This window comes from Phallusia mammillata, chromosome 5 (genome assembly GCF_965637545.1).
Source record: "Phallusia mammillata chromosome 5, kaPhaMamm4.hap1.1, whole genome shotgun sequence".
Classification (NCBI taxonomy): domain Eukaryota; kingdom Metazoa; phylum Chordata; class Ascidiacea; order Phlebobranchia; family Ascidiidae; genus Phallusia; species Phallusia mammillata.
In genome coordinates, this window is record NC_137256.1 from 17854558 (window position 1) to 17867129 (window position 12572).

A 12572-nucleotide genomic window follows, 5' to 3' on the forward strand; every position below is an offset into this window, starting at 1 on the left:
TTTGCAATGTTGGTGTAATGTGAGGAGCTGTCACATACATGGGTTGCCACTGAGAACTTTAGTGTGGGTTGAAGCTTGTTATTCATAAATCAGTTCTTGACATGTTTACTTCACAAAAGATAGGCGTTTATGCTTAAAACTTGTGAAAAGATTACAGAAAACGGTTGCGTTAGTTATGTAGCCAAGATACAAAAAGAAATGTAAGCAAAAGAAAGCAGTGACGTAATTGAAAGAACGAAAAATTTAGAGAAGCAATCGCGAGACTTTAATCAGACAGGATTCCAAAAATCGGTATGATTATTTCTGCGTTAGCTACCGTAAAATAAACCTGAAGCTATTATCCGAGTAGTTTTTAAATACCGATACTAGGTCGAAGGTTTGTGCCTTACAGTAAATGTTTTTAGTGTAGCGAAACCGGAATAACATCACAAAGGCTTTTTGGGCCATTTAACAGTCAATGGTTATCAGTATTCCTGATCCAACTTTAGAACAATCTTTTTTGGGATAATAGCTTTGGGTGAGCTTCTATCCTATTGGATAGCCCATTTTTCATGGTACCTAAATATTTCCATTTACTTTTAATTAGGTGTTATTTTTTAATAAGGTTTTGGGAATGGGTAATTCGTGCTCTGGGCGTCGAGAGGTACGCTTGGTACTGATCGGCCTCGACCTTGCTGGTAAGACTTCCGTGCTGAACAAACTCAAGCATGGAGAGGCGGGTTCCACTACGCCTACTGTTGGGTTCAACTTTGAGACTGTTGTGTTCAAAAACATAGACTTTAACATTTGGGACACCGGCGGCCAGGACAAGATCAGAGACCTGTGGAAACATTACTATGAACAAGTCGACGGAATTATGTTTGTTGTTGACTCCGCGGATGAAGGTAGAATTGACGAAGCAAGAGTTGCCCTCCATAAGGCTTTGCACGACATCAATTTGCAGAATGCATTTGTGTGCATCGTAGCCAACAAACGCGACTTGGAACAACGCATGTCCATGGACAGTATCAAGTCTGGTTTGCAACTGAACAGTTTGCCCGAAAACCGAAAATGGGCGCTACTGGAAGTCAGTGCACTGAAGGGCACTGGTTTGGATGAGGTTCTTATGTGGACTGCAAAGCAAAAGAAGTAATGTTTTGCAGAACTGAAGCTTTAGCATCTATTTATAAACATTCGGCCGACTGTAAGTCCGTACAGCAACGTACAATTGCGATCAGCCTATTTTAGGCTACAGTGCTGTACTAAGCGCATTCACGATGTCAAAGTCTGCATATCAGATTTTTAATTAATTTTAAGAAAAACGATTTTTAATGTAATATTTTTTTAGTTTCGAAGCGATCAGATTTTTATCTTTCAAGCTGAAAAGGCACAGTTTACCAACAGTTCAATGTGTCCTTAGTTTCCATTCTTGGTGGGCTATAATATGACAAAAGGCCCAAATATAAGCGCAGTATATATGATTTGGGTTTGATCCAGCATTCTATAACAGTGGTTCTCAACCTTTTAATTGGGCGGACCAGTAAACTTTCTAAACAAATTTTGCGGACCGGTGGACTTTCAAAATCAACCCAAAATGCAATTACGACAAAAATATGCAATTCAAAAGTATGAAAATTTCAATTTAATGAGAAGTTTGCTGCTGTCTGTTTGATACCTTATGTGTTAAACGCGGTTCTTGGAAATTTACAAAAATTAAATTGAGATAAAATTGTAATATATTTGGCGGACCGGCAGGAAAGTTGACAGGGACCGGCACCGGTCCGCGGACCAGCGGTTGAGAACCACTGTTCTATAACATCCCTTCGAGGGTTGACATGGCAAACAGTTGGACCACATCATGTTTGACTTCTTGTTTATAAGTGGACAGATTTTATGTCTGACAAGAAGTCGTGTTTTTGCCTACAAACATGTGTTACTTACTGATCACAACCCTATTGCTACTGTGTACCTAAAGTCAAACATCTACAATCGGCAGCATAGAAAATCGTGTACTATGTTTAGGATGAATATACAGAACTGATTAAATTCGTCCTATTTTTGGTTAAGACCAACACAACGTTGTTTTTATTCATGCAAAAGACCAACCCCAAACATGAACTATTGTTGTTTGTTCATACAAAAATCATCTAGATATGTACTACAATATCATCGTTGTTGCCAGGTAGTATTTTTGTGAACTTCACTTGTAAAAAATCATCTGCAAACTAGAGCAGCACACTTTTTGTATTTTTTCTTTTTGCCCTGCATATATGGTCCTTCAATTTCCATTGAATACAATTTAAAATTTGACATTTTATTTTTTTCGTTCCAAATGTAAAAACATTTGTTTTGGAACATACCAATGTATTACAAAAAATAGTATTGCCCTGCCCCAAAGGCAATCGGCACGTGGATGATATGCTCATCTTTCCTATGTTTTTTTGTGTATTTGTTTTGCTTGCATTTATTTTTGAAGTTGCTGTTTCTTAAATAATATGTTTCAAGGCAATGATCATTATGAGTATAAGCTATGGTTAGGTAGTGATCAAATAGATTGTAAAACAGATATTGCATTGTCCAGCTCCAGGCTGTTTGCTAAGTCAAACGGATACAGACACACAAAAAAAGAAAATAAAACCTTGGTGCAGGGGTGCACAACTATTTTGCTAGAACGGCCGCATCGCAGATTCTTATTTCACCAACGGCCGCCATTTACCTGCTTATTTTTGTTTCAAAATACTTGGTTTATATCATGCATTTACCATCTAATAGCGCCCCAAAAGCCCATATTAATTTCTAGCTTGGTGCACACATTGAGCTGCACATCGAAGAGATCAGTCTTAAGTGTTTATGATGTTGTACTGACCCAGTGGGTAGACAATTAAACACTCCGTGTATCTGACTCTAATAAACAAACAAACTATCACTGTCGAAACAAACCTAAAAAGACGCAAACTGATTTAACGTTCCCACATTATATTTCAATAAAGCATGCCACGAAAGCGCCTCTTGCGGCTAAACACGCAACACAAAAGTCACCGCGCCACGAATCAACTGTGAGATATCAATTCCAATGCGTACTCTGGTCACTCTAGGTAACTTAAGGTCTTATGCACTGAAGGTAACTTATGCATTCTTATGGTAACTCTAGATGACTGTAGGTAACTCTAGTTTTTAGTTTGAAACACGTCGGTCTTTATAGCGCTCAGGTCAAATGTTGTTATGCAAGCTGAGCTGTAAAAACGTACGCCCGAGAAGGTTAAGTAAGTTCTAAACCGTAATTATTCTTTAAATTGCTTATAGAAGTGTCAAGTTTAACATGGCTGGAAGCAGATTAAGACGTTGCTTCACGTTAACACGTAAGGGGACGATAAAACGATAGCCTTAAGCAGTAATTGACCGGTTTAGTGATAAGAAAAACAGGTTTAAATAGCCGGTCAAGCTTTTGTGTAGAAAAAAGGCGAGTTATGAACGGGTTTGACCGGGCCAATGGCTACGTCACACAATTACATGCAAGTTTTAAAATTAAAAGTCCAAAGTCCGATGTATTTTGAATTAAAAGTCCAAGGTCCGATACAATGTCATAATCTATATTGTGTTGCTTGCGGTACCTGTTTTGTTCGCATTGTTGGCACACAATAGGCGTACAAAAAGATTGACATTTGGGGTTATTAGGCTGGTAATACTCTTTTTAGTACCGCAAAAACTGTTTAGTGTAGTTTAAAACACCCCTGCCCAAGTTTAACCTTCCAGTGTTTTAATCTTAAACAATTGCAAATTGCCGTTTTTAGCAACTATAGATCCTAAAGCTTGACAAAAACGAGTATTGGGATTGTACTTCCCAAAAAAGACCTTCGTCGAACCCCGGTTAAGAACCACTGGTGTAGGTAGTGGCCAATGACGGTATCATCCGTGTTACAAGAGTTTGTCCACTGACCAGGCGACTGTAAAGAAAATTAAAAGTACAAACAAATGAATACGTTTGTTTACCAAATCAAGCAAAGCTTTTTTCCGAAACCGAATTACTACCGCCTTTGTGTTCAAGTGTGATTCAAAGATCCTCGCCGGGAGTTGGTTATATTTGTTTCAAATTCTCCCCAACACAAGGGTAGAAATGAAATTGTACAGGTTCGTTTTTCTCAAAGATTATAATGAATACAAAACTTTATTAGTGTATGAAAGTAATTCCTAACTTTCAATGCCGCCATGTGTAAAACATCAAAAATTAACTTATTGTTGCACCTAGAAAATACAGCCACGATGTCTGCAAAGTATTAGCTGTTTTGTTTCGGTTGACGGTTATATATTACAAAAGTTGCTCTGTAGTTTCAGAAATAGGTTCGCCTGCATCAACAATTTTATTCGGTTTTGACCTATTAAGGCGGGTTCAATGCATCACCAATTTAAACCATAAACAAGCACAGGAAAGGAAAGGAAACATCCTAGACTCGAAATTTCTGTCTGCATTAAGCTTACCAAACAAATCCAGAAATCTAGCGATTTTAATTCTATGCCAGAGACCGTCAACTTAATAGGGCAAAGGCTCAGCATTAAAACCACAAGCATTTGCACACAATATCCGGTAAAGCTCTTTGCGACACGTATCGGTATTTAGCAATTTTTTGTGATTTCAATTCTTATGTTAGCAGCTCTGCCATCATGGGGAGGCAGCAAAGGTGTCATAACGAATTAACAATTTATTTGAACAATTACGTGGTGGTGGAACTACGCAAACATCAGCAAAAGTGCTTAAAATTATAGCAATACATACAACTTCATTTCTAGTTCACTAAACGAAAGCACATAACATTCAATATATACAATCCAATACGCGATGATCCAAAACCATTACGAAAATGCACATTACATTACACTCTCCACCATCTCATCATTCTCTCTGTCAAGTCTTGAACTAAAGGATTATTAGCGATGATTTCCAACTGACCTAAAAATTTAAAGTTTTCCACTGGTAAAAGAGAAAGAGTTTAATGTTAACATGTAGCAACTGTTGGCTGACTTTACATACTTTACAACAACATACAATTTCAACTTGTTTTTGAAAAGTTGGGTATGAAGTCAAATATTTGCACCAATGTTGGTGGTTTTTAAAAAACCTTTTGTTATGGTTCTTTTGCCAAAACCTAAATCAGAGATAACCGAAAATTCAATTTAAACACAAAAGTTTTTCGGAAATCCATTGATATGTTTGCTCTTTGTCTAGCAATGGCTTAAAACGGTCTACAACTCTACGTACTCGGCAATATACCACGCCCACATGGACAGTGCCGATACGCTTCGCCGCCTCTCATTGTCACGTGACATCCAGCGTTGCGTGTACTGCCATCTCGTGGAGGACTATCAATGAGATCAACTTCAATTTTGTCCAGCAAGTCAAGAAGGTTTAAAACACGAAACATATATAAACGCCGGTTGTTGCAACTGTGATAACAATGTAATAGGTTTAAGTATCAACACGATAAGGATAGGAAAGCTTTGGACACCAGTTTGATTTAGTACAACGCCTTCAGTAGGCATGGTTGGATTTAATAAACCAGTAAACAAAATATATTTATGCAAATTGGTTCAATGTGACAAAAAAATTTGGTAGGAAACAAAAAAACAAATAAGAGTGAAAAATTCGGACTTTGGTTTGGTATTATCGACAAGTCAAAACGTTCTTTCTTGAACTATTAAAAACACAAACTGTCCTGATATAGTCACTGTAATAGCATGGTACTTACCTTACGTATTCACCATTTACTTCATACACATCCATTCTTCCAATATCAGTTTCATCCAACTGCCCTCCTGCTATTTGGATAATTGTGTTGTTGACGTCGGTTCCGTTGCGAAATGTGCTTCTGATCGAATTTTGACTAAATCGTATTCTTGCCGGGGAAAGGCTTTCGGTCCTGCTGGATGCTCGCGTTGTGGTTGCTGCTGCGTAAAGCACAGCTGCCGTATCAGCAACCATGGCGGCTCCTGTAAGCACCGAACCCCAACTCATCGTATTTCTGGGGCTTGTTGAGTGCACTGATACAGCACGAGAACTGGAACTGGGATAGTTTACCCTGTGGGCCACCTCCAACTGGTGGCCTAAATAGCATAATTGATTTATAAAGTTGGCAGAAAATGAATCCGCTACAAAAACGAAACACAGCTGAATTGTTAAAATCTGTATTGACAAGGGGTGACAATTTGAATTTTATAAAACGTCTAAGCACGCGTTGACCAAGATTTGAGAAGTGTAATACCACCTACAATTATTTATTTGTAATTCAAATTAGGTTGATTATATCCATGCAATAACAGTTAGCCCTACCTGGTAATGGTAAATGTTGTTGACTCGGACAAGTGCAGTGTCGATAGGTTTGTGCATCACCTTGCATCTTGATGTGGCATCCAGCGTTGCCAGGTGACAACATAATATCTTGGTGGGAGCCACTGATTATATCCACAATGATAACGTCTAATTTTCCTTTCATTTCCAGCACACGAAACACATATAGACGTTGGTTGTATTTGCTGTGCAAAAACATTTAAAAAACATAACAAATTTCAGCTGGATTTCTGGTTTAGTTTGGCTTTTAGACGGTTGCTTTAGGTAATCGAATTCTATTCCACAACACGCGTTGATTATACCTGTAAAACTTGCCACGTGTCTTGAAAACCTTTATGTTTTCAAGATGTATTGACAAAGGATCATCCAGAAGTTGGTCAACTATGTAATGCACATCATCTCCACCACGAAAAACAGGCCAAATGCTGTCTTCAGTAAAATAAATCTCCGAAGGCCTTATCTGTTTGTTTATTTCAACCACCCCTGACATGCTCAGAGAGCTCGTTTGTCCAAAGCTGTATCTTGTAACAAATATACAATTGTCATAAAAATGCCAACGACGTAACTAAATTACCCTTATATTCCTAATTATCGATTCTAAAAGTAAAAAGCAGCGCTAATACAGTAACCAGCCCAAGAACACTGGCGAAACTATATTTAAAATATACATTCTAATTAAATATTAACCCCGTGATAGAAAAGCAAACACGTGAGTATTAAGACTCTAGGAAGAGAAGTTCAAATATTATGAGACTCCGTCTAGCTAATGTTAACTTACGATGTTTAAATAGAAACTTCAGTTTCCTAAAATTAATAATTAATAAACAAAATCGCGTTTCTAAAATACAACGTAAACGTTGTAATCGTTTCATCTACCCCAATTAATGAATTGCATTAGTTAATACATATGCTTTCAACGCAACTTTCGCAAGAGTATAGGTGGTGAATAATAACTATATTTAATAAGTTACATGTTAAACGTAATCATCTTGTTTAGTTTAAAATACTGGCGGCATCAAACGTGCGGGTAGAATCTTGATACAAATGCTTGGAAAAAATCAAAAACCTTTTAACCACAGCTACACTCAGATAGCGGTAACAAGTTTACCAATTCCTGATACGTAATTCAAACAATTGTATTAAAAAGGGGTTGTGATTGACAAATAACTCCAGCGGTAGAGATGTGAACTACGTGAATTATGTATGTGAACGCATGGTGACAGTGTAGAGTCATGTGTTAGCAGCAGTAGTTTAAATATTGACAAGGTAGAGAATTAAGAACAAGAAACAAATCAACATGCAATTATAACCCATGCACAAACATAAATTGATATTTTATCAAGAATTTAAGATATCCTGAAAGTTATAGTTTATCTGTTGGTGAGTAGCCAAAAAAGTAGTTTTTATGCAATGCTATAGTATTTGATATTGAAAACTTGAGAAGACTGTACTAGAGTTGGTGAATACGTTCACCACATCTCGGTACGGCCATGTAGTCTGCAGTGATTTCGTCGTTTTGGATTGCAATTATCGGTTTGACTTAAAAACTTGGCAATAAAGCATGCAATTAAAACATGTGATAAGTGATGAAAATGTAATTGTTCGACATGCGATGAAGATCATCACCCAGTTTAGTAATTTGTATACATTAGATTTCAAGTAGACATGAAAAGCAAAGTAAATTGATAATTATTGCTTCTCTGCAAAATTGTGACTCGACAAGCAAAAGATTTTTGTCAACATTTTTTGGCCAACAACCTTTGTTCAATCTGAACCGCATTGTAGATATGGTTCATACACGCAGGTCAAAACGGTCGACGTTATCGGTTGTGGAGCGTCTGCTTTTCACCCCCAGAAAAGTACTGCTAGGGCCACCTCGCGTACTTGTAACGCATCAATAGCTTAGTTGGTCAAGGCTTATTTGTGCTGACGAAAGACAGAATGCGCTTGGAAATGATCAATTGTGAAGATAATAACAGAGAAAGGTTCATGTGGAAATCAGTCGTCAGAGCAGATTTGTATTTGATCGTTGTGCGTAGTTGGACGTCGCAGAACTGTAGAAACAAATTTAAAATGTTTTGTACACCTTTGTCTATTGGCTTCAACGAATCAAAGTCAAAAAATTAACTGAAAATTATTTAACGTTTCAAGGTATTGTACTTCGCTTTTCTCGCCAAATTACCTGCATCAATAAAATATCACACGTTTAAATGCAGTTTATAAAACACGCAGATTTAACAATTGTGACTTTATGTAGCGTGCATATTTAAGGAGATAAACCAACAGTTTAAATAAATGTGTTATTTATTCGAAGTAATATATTAGATCATTGACACACAATTATATTTGCTTACATCTTACAGCACGAAATTGTCGGTTTCAGTTTACCTCCAAATTAAAAACAATTAAATGTTTGGGTACGATGAAATTATTTTTATTTTACAACGCTCTGCTGTTCTTTAAAGAAGAAAACTAATATTTCGTTTACGAATTAGTGTGATTGCAGTAACCCATAGAAAATGATGGAGTATGTTAAAATTTAGGCATTTCCATGCGTAATTTTAGTGCAAAACTGTACAAATGTTTGAACTGTATTGTAATGAGTTTTAGGTTTCCAATTCGTTTACTAGTTGGTAAATAAGTTGCATTAGGGAACATTTATTACACATTGGATAAATGCAGAGGTTAGGTTTGGTTCCTTTAAGAAAAATAGTAAAATCCGTATCACTGGGTATTGGAAGATATCCTCAACTACAGTAGCCTACGTACCTGTTCTGCAAAAAAGTACGGTTCAACAAGTGACATTCAACCATAACACACTGGTGTATTTTACAGTTCATCCTAAAACAAACATTAACACGCTTCACCAATAAACCGACAAACTGTTCTCAAGCAATACACATAAGCTAGTCATTGATTTTTACAGCTACTTGTGCAGGTGAAATATGTAAGTGTGGAAGTGAGCGAAGTACGGATCGAAATAGTTAATTGCAAACCTTAGATAACTTCAACTTTAACTTTTGCATTATGCCATGTTGTTTCTATAGCGTGAAATATTATCTGTTTGTAAAGTTTTAGTCTAAAGAGTACGGTTGACATCATTTTCTGTAAGCTTTCAAGGGGCGAAATAACAATCTGCAAAATTGACAACTTTTTCTGCGAATAATTTAAAATTTTAAAATTTTTAAGGTATGTCTAAGAAAAGGTTACCATTTGTAGCGTGTCAAACAGGAGTTACAGAAAACCCACGAAGATGCTCAACTTGTTTTTGGGTGTGTTCTCTTTACTTGTAGTCTTGTTTTTCTATTGGTGGTATCAAAAACCCGAAAAATCTCCACCGGGTCCAAGGGGACTTCCCCTACTTGGAATTCTTCCCTATCTTAGCGGTTTTCCAGAAAGAGACTTTGGCGCTTGGGGAAAGAAATATGGTCCCATCATGTCTGTGCCAATGGGATGGAAAAACTTCGTGATTCTAAACGATTACGAAATCATCAATGAGGTAATTGTTATCATTTTTTGAATTGGTAAAAAGAAACAACAGTGCCTAAGTAATCACTAAACAGTTTAGTGAAAAGCAAAATCGTGTGGGTTAAAGTTGAAAGCGCATAAAAAGTGGAACTGACTTCTTTTTAACAAAGTATAATTTTTGCACTTTAAAACCTTAACATGAGGATGTGTGTTTTTCTTTTTGGTAGACGTTAGTTAAACAGAAAGAGGAGTTCCAGGAAAGACCCTACATACGCCCATTTCACATGTTTTCAGCCAACGGAGTTGTTATGATCACAGGAGGTCCTGTATGGCGTGCTCATCGCCGGTTTGGCATGTCAGCTATTCGAAGGTACAAACCTTAACAAACCACTGAAGTATACTCATGCACATTTGCATCTATTGATTTAACAAGACGTAACTTTTTCTTTGAGCATACGCTTTATACTTGATTTGTTAAACAGAAATTTCCTGCAATATCTAAATTTACATCAAAAACTTTACACCCAACATACCGGGAGAATAAGTGTTCCGTATCAAATCCCACATAAATTTTTTGGCTGTGTAACATAATGTAAAAAACAATTAAAAAGCGATGCCGATCAAAACTGAAAGAAAGTTGTTGCCCAAACTCAGTCAAAAACATTTTTGGAGGTTTGGTGGCAATAAAGGTGTGATGGAGCGGAAAGTTACTGACGAAGCAATGTATCTTGTTCAAGAAATGAAGGAATTTGAAGGAAACCCCTTTAATATGCAGGTTGAAGATAAAAAAGATCATAAGTTTGTTTTAAGCTACTGTATTTAATCTTCAATCTAATTTTTTGACTAACAGTGCAATTTATTTGCTGACAGCATGGCTGAAAATGATTATGACCAGAAATGAATTGAAACTAGGAAAGAGTTCGCTTCGACTTATACAGCTCCCAATTTTTGTTTTAAACTTTTGTATAAACTTATAATTTGTGTAAAGTGAAATACAATCAACAGAAATAATTTCGTTCAGAGTCTTTTGACAAACGCTATTGGAAATATGATCTGCAATATGATGTTCGGCAGAAGATACGAATACAATGATAAAACATTTAAAAGGCTGATTACCAACATTGTGGCGTTGTAAGTTTAAAATAAATTGTTAGTATTGTGAAACAATGTATTTAGTTTAATATGTGGCGATTACTTTGACCACACTCACACAACAATACAACTCGAGTTTTAACTGATTTCATACTTTTCAGTTTTGAAAACTTAAGTGACTGGAAAACGAACCTTCTTATTTTTCTTCCAATTCTGTGCGACGTACCACCCTTCTCAAATCATGTTAAAAAAACTTTAGATATGGTTAAACTAATGCGAGGTACTTTGTGAATGATTTCAAGGGTACTTTTTATTACTGAGTTGTTTATTTTCTATTTTAAAACCCAGCAATAATTGATGATGTTGCCAACGAACACAAATCCACTTTTGATCGGAATGACATTCGCGATATGATGGACGGATATTTAGAGAGCTTTATTTACAAGGACGACAGTTTTGTACTCTCGGTAAGCTTTAACAGGTTTTAAGTAATCACGTTATGACCAAAAATATTTTAAGCACTGCGAGGACTTCTTCGCTGATTTATTTGTGACGGGAACAGATTCCACTACCACCACTTTGAGATGGGCTTTTTTGTGCCTAATGCTTCATCAGGACGTCCAGGAAAAAATGATAAAGGAAATCGACGACATCATCGGTTAGCATTCAATTCTACATTTTGAAGTGAGGCGTTGTTATGCAAAACTTGCACAAACAATCTATGAGGAGAATATCAACTGAGGAGTTTTCGTTTGATATACATATTCGAAAACATTTATGAGCAGTGATGAGACTTGTAAAAGTATGTTTTAAGTTCTTTCCGTGACCAATTATAGATACAGTATCTCATGACAACCAAAACTGGCGTTTTTTAAAAAAGAGTTAAATTCAAAACATCTTTCTCTCCATAAACTATGTTAACTCAATGACACGCCTGACAAAATTTGAATAACATACACCAATTCTTGCTTTACAATCGTCAACATGTTCTCTGTAGGAAAAGAAGGAACACCGAGCTTATCTCACCGCGAGAAGATGCCTTACTCATGTGCAGTGCTGCATGAAGTCATGAGATTTAGGACACTTGCACCTCTTTCGGCCCCACGTTGTACTACCAAAGACGTGACTGTTCGTGGCTATCGAATACCTAAGGGCACTCAGGTAAATCGCCTTAAAAAGATATACTTGCAGTATCCTGTCCCGAATGGACTTGAATCTAGTACAAAGCAATGTGTTAAAATGAGAAACTGTCTCTCGAGGCGTTTAAACCCTATTTGCAAATGATATCAATGCAGTGGGGGAAAATTATAAATACCTATTTATTCAGGTGTTTACCAACCTCTGGCAAGTCCACAACGACCAAACTTACTGGAAAAATCCAAACAAATTTGAACCACAGCGACACCTAGATGAAAACGGAAACTTTACCAATTCCAGATACGTGATCCCATTTGGCGCCGGGGCAAGAGTTTGTATGGGCGAGCAGATGGCGAAGACACAACTGTGGATCTTTCTTATTACTATTCTTCAGCGGTTTAGGATATCTGTCGACCCCAATGATTCAGATCCGCCATCTCTCGATGACGGAAACAACGCTCTAGCTTATATTCCACCGGCTTATAATATGATCATTTATTCGCGGTGAATTGAGATTTTCGTATAAGATTGAATACGAGTTTGTATATTTACCTCC

General features: G+C 36.8%; 2 protein-coding genes across 2 annotated transcripts; both read left to right on the forward strand.

The window, feature by feature from the left end:
• Positions 1 to 594: 594 nt before the first annotated feature.
• LOC145229256 (ADP-ribosylation factor 6-like) lies at positions 595 to 2492 on the forward strand. Its single transcript, XM_080094558.1, has one exon. It carries the CDS (start codon positions 614 to 616, stop codon positions 1130 to 1132), a length of 519 nt encoding a protein of 172 aa, XP_079950684.1. The 5' UTR covers positions 595 to 613; the 3' UTR covers positions 1133 to 2492.
• Positions 2493 to 9572: 7080 nt separating this feature from the next.
• Positions 9573 to 12524, forward strand: LOC145228523 (cytochrome P450 2C20-like). The gene is made up of 9 exons (XM_080093597.1): positions 9573 to 9818; positions 10015 to 10157; positions 10460 to 10562; positions 10809 to 10918; positions 11041 to 11159; positions 11228 to 11346; positions 11399 to 11537; positions 11877 to 12040; positions 12207 to 12524. Exons 1-9 carry the CDS (start codon positions 9573 to 9575, stop codon positions 12522 to 12524), a joined length of 1461 nt encoding a protein of 486 aa, XP_079949723.1.
• The last annotated feature ends 48 nt before the right edge of the window (positions 12525 to 12572 follow it).

Coding starts and splice junctions, on each gene's coding strand:
- LOC145229256 (XM_080094558.1), top strand. CDS start 614: ATGGGTAATTCGTGCTCTGGGCGTCGAGAGGTACGCTTGGTACTGATC.
- LOC145228523 (XM_080093597.1), top strand. CDS start 9,573: ATGCTCAACTTGTTTTTGGGTGTGTTCTCTTTACTTGTAGTCTTGTTT. Junction 10,563..10,808: donor GAAACCCCTTTAATATGCAG/GTTGAAGATAAA, acceptor AATTTCGTTCAG/AGTCTTTTGACAAACGCTAT. Junction 11,538..11,876: donor GGAAATCGACGACATCATCG/GTTAGCATTCAA, acceptor TGTTCTCTGTAG/GAAAAGAAGGAACACCGAGC.